The 3,909-nt window shown below is 39.1% G+C and overlaps 1 protein-coding gene across 1 annotated transcript in view; it reads right to left on the minus strand.

Moving 5' to 3' along the window:
• Positions 1-556, minus strand: part of etsrp (ETS1-related protein) — a gene marked incomplete in the record, with an annotated part of 4,465 nt that extends 3,909 nt beyond the window's left edge. The window contains 1 exon segment of the mRNA XM_014333984.2: positions 433-556. Coding sequence (XP_014189470.1) covers positions 433-489 — 57 coding nt within the window.
• Between the last annotated feature and the right edge of the window lie 3,353 nt (positions 557-3,909).

Genomic DNA, 3,909 nt, shown 5'->3' on the forward strand with positions numbered 1-3,909 from the left:
AGCAGTGTCATCCTGTGCTGCAAAAAACTGCTGTAAAATGAATTAGTTTAAGGTTTGCACGATTAAACAGGTAATCCTGTATCGGCTTGGTGCTTTAAAAAGAGCTGTGCTTCCCTGCTGTCTTCACCATCCTTCACTGACTCCATCTGTCTGTATTATGTTGAACCTCCAGACTACCCTGGTGAAGACCTGTCTTTTCTGTTAGACAGTAAAGCGCCCGGACAGCAGCAGCAGTACGCGGCAGACAGCGGCTACCCGGAGCCGCCAAAAGCTTCCCATCCTTATGGCCAAAGAATCCTGCAGTTTTCTGTCAGCTGACGTCCATCCGTGCAGCACAGTTCACGCTTTAAACTGCTCGTTGTGGATGAACGACACTTGCTGCTCATTTTGTGTCGTGTTAAAATATATTTTAGTTTAAGTGACCGAGCTTACCTTTACTTTGGAGTCGGCGCTTCTGTCTCCTGCTTTGATCGAAGTGTCCCAGTACATGTGGCTCCTTCACAGCTTCTCCTTCAAACTTGTACCGGCTGCAGCAGCGTGGAGTGGTCACTCTGCGGTCGGCCGCGTCCCGTTATAAGCTCAGCGAAAAAAAGTGGGCGGGGCGCGTTCCCGCGGTGAGTCGTGACCTGCTGCGGCACTGAGGTTTGTTTAACACCCCCCACCCCCGACCCCCTTTCCCGACCCCTCAGCAACAAGTCAATCAAACTTTCATTCATAAAAGCGTCTCAGGTAACAGACACGCGAATGAAGCTTATTCCAAAAAGAACAATTTATTTATTAACTACACAGAAGTTCAAGATTTACAAGATCTGATCTGGAAAAACAAGGAGTGGGGGGGGGGGGTATAAATGTTGCTGTAGAAAACAAACTTGCATGTATGAGGGGGGTGTAATTGAGGAGAGAGGATTAAAAATGGGATTAAAAGAAGATAACACGCTGAAACTATAGTATTCATAAAGATCAACATTTGGAATTCAAAAATAGTCCATTATTGAAGTTAAAGTAAAGAAGTCCATTTTCTTTCTTTCCATGCCATTCAGACTGAGAACATGCACAGATACTGACAATTTTACCATCTTTCTTATTCCCTTTGTTATCAGTAAACTTGTTCCTCTTCCACTGCACCCGTATTCAAGTCTTTTCTTAAAACTGACTTTTTTCTCCTTTTGTGGAGGGAAAATGGTCACTGCAGATGAAAAAGTGAGGGAGGAATTTCGTGACATGGTTTAGAATAAGGACAAAGAAAAAAAGGTGTCTTCAAAACGAGTATGCAGACATGATCACATTTAAAGGTCGTCCATCAGGACATTTGGACACATTTTCCTGCATTAAGGACACTTTGGTACCTTTGCATGGATTTGTGGGAGAAAAGTTTCATACAGAGGAGTTCAGCATTTAAATGGTGATGCTCCCGGGTACAATTTCATTTAATTATTCCAAACTATTCTCATTTATTATTAGCCATGCTGAGTCAACACACATTCAGACATGTTTTCCTGTTTTTCTTTTGTGTTTGTCTCCAGACTGAGTTCAATGAGTTGATTCAATTCCCTTTGATATTAGGCTTTTGTTAACCTGCTTAAACGGGGCCCCTCTTTGTGTCTCAGAACACAAAACTTGTTGCAGTCTGTTATGATTTCCAAGACTTGTGAACATCTCATTTCTGTTACTGACTAAAATGAAAGAATACAGACAAACATTAACTTCAGATTAGTTTGAAGTGGCCCGACAACGTTGGGTTTTCAGATTTTTTTATCGTAGGACTTCCCTTTCCTTTTTCCTTACGGCTCCTACATGACTCAGATTAAACTTCTATGTGTGTCAGAGGGAAAATTACTTTTACCACAAAAGATTCAGTGGTTTTATGAATCTGTGTGTGTGTGCGTGTGTGTGTGTGTGTGTGTGTGTGTGTGTGTGTGTGGGTGGGTGTGGGGGTTCACCCCAGTCAGAGCTATTCCCAGTTATGTGATGGGAGCTTTTCAGTCCAATCCTCCTCTTAAATGCAGGTGGCTGTGAAAGTTTGTGAAAATAGTCAGTAACACGACGTTAATTATCTTTTTGTCACACACACACACACACACCTAAACACACACACCTAAACACACACACACACACACACACAGTTCATTTTTATCCTGATTATTCTACAATAAAGGTTTACAGTCAGCACTAAACGTACATTTATGCAGAGCTAGAGAACAAAGCAGAAGGGTAAACATTTGGATACATAAAAATGGGCAAATTAATGGAGATTATAAAGGCACAGAATAATAAAGTCTAAGATTACATGTAATACTTACCACACTTTAGCCTAAAGTCATAACTCTACCACACAACTCATCACACTGCAGCTGTTAAACAGTTCATTGATGTCACTGCCAGTGAAGTGATTTGTAGGAATAAAACACACTAAAACAACAAGATCCGGATTTGTGAGTCAATTAAATGATTAGTCATTCGACAAATTAATAGCCAACACATCTAATAGTCGGCTAATTACTGAAGTCACACTTTTTTATGATAGAAACAAATGTTTTTTGGACTGTAGGCCAGATAAAAGAAGACATTTGAAGATGAGATAAGGATTCCCGTTTAGTTTGACAAAAAAAAAATGTGTCAATGAATTAATTAGTTCCCTGAAAACATTTAAGTGAGAGATTTCTGTCTCTTCTTTCTGTGAGTGAAAACAAAGACAACCTTTCATACTGATCATACAAATAGGATGATTTAAAAACTAACTAACTGAGAAAAAGTCAAAGTCACAGCACTTTCTCTTAATATCCTTGGTTTTTGGATATTTAGTCAAAACAAAACAACTAAAAGACTAAAACATGAAATTAGTTATTTAATCAGTTAGCAGATTAAGAAAATTAATAAGAAAGAATTCAGAGTAAAGACTGAATCGACTGTTTTTCCTTTCATGTCTGTGGATTTTTGACATTTTTAGCTTTTTATCAAATTTAGTCAAAGTAAGAATATCTCCCCAGCATGAGGCCCCTAAATTAGCCAAATATGATTAGCTGTAAAACAAAAATAGCCAATTTTGTCATGGACAATCATGATAATCAATTAATAATTCAATCATGTATGTCATTGTTTTTTCCACTGATAGTTGGACAAAAAAGAGACATCTGAATATCAAACTTAGTATTTCTTACTACTTTGAGTTCTTTTAGGCCACAGGCCGAACAATCGGTCGATAAAACAATCAATGAATGAACAAAGAAAAATCTGGTTATTAATTAATGGTTCTCTCACTTTTTTTCTTTCATTCCGTTGTTTTCTCTCAGTCTTCTCTGTGTGTGTCTGTAGTGTCTGGTATGTTACACAAAATAAAAATACCACTTTTCTTTTTCACATTTTGATATTTGGAGGCACCAAAGATTGACCCTCACGAAAATAACACATTAACTAATGTACCACCTGTAAAGCACGATTTTCAGTACAATAAAAATGACAAATTCTTTCCTTGCTAAACATAATCAATAGTTCCACATACACCGCTGCAGGTTTTACAGCAGATGGGTGGCCTTGTAGAGTGTATTTTTATCGCGTCACTGAATGGCTTTAACATATTTCAGAGCTGCGGTCACTGATTGTCTGACCAAATAACTGAGCCATAGTTTGGGTGGGGTTGAAGTGGAGCCTTTTGAAATCAGAGCTTTTGCCAGTCGCTTTTTTTTTAATGAGGTGGGAGGAAGAAAAAATCTCAGTATCTTTAGCAACCATTCGACAAAACAATGGCCCGTAAAAAACACACAAGCAGCCGCTGAAGAAAGTCTGAAATCACGGCGTGAGTGGCTGCAGCAGATAAGGCCGAGCCCAGAGGCTTGTATAAACAAACATCTCTGCTATTCAGCTCGGACACACACACACACACACACACACACACACACACACACACACACA

Source organism: Haplochromis burtoni, unplaced genomic scaffold (genome assembly GCF_018398535.1).
Source record: "Haplochromis burtoni strain Fernald_Lab_line unplaced genomic scaffold, NCSU_Asbu1 Contig_64, whole genome shotgun sequence".
Classification (NCBI taxonomy): domain Eukaryota; kingdom Metazoa; phylum Chordata; class Actinopteri; order Cichliformes; family Cichlidae; genus Haplochromis; species Haplochromis burtoni.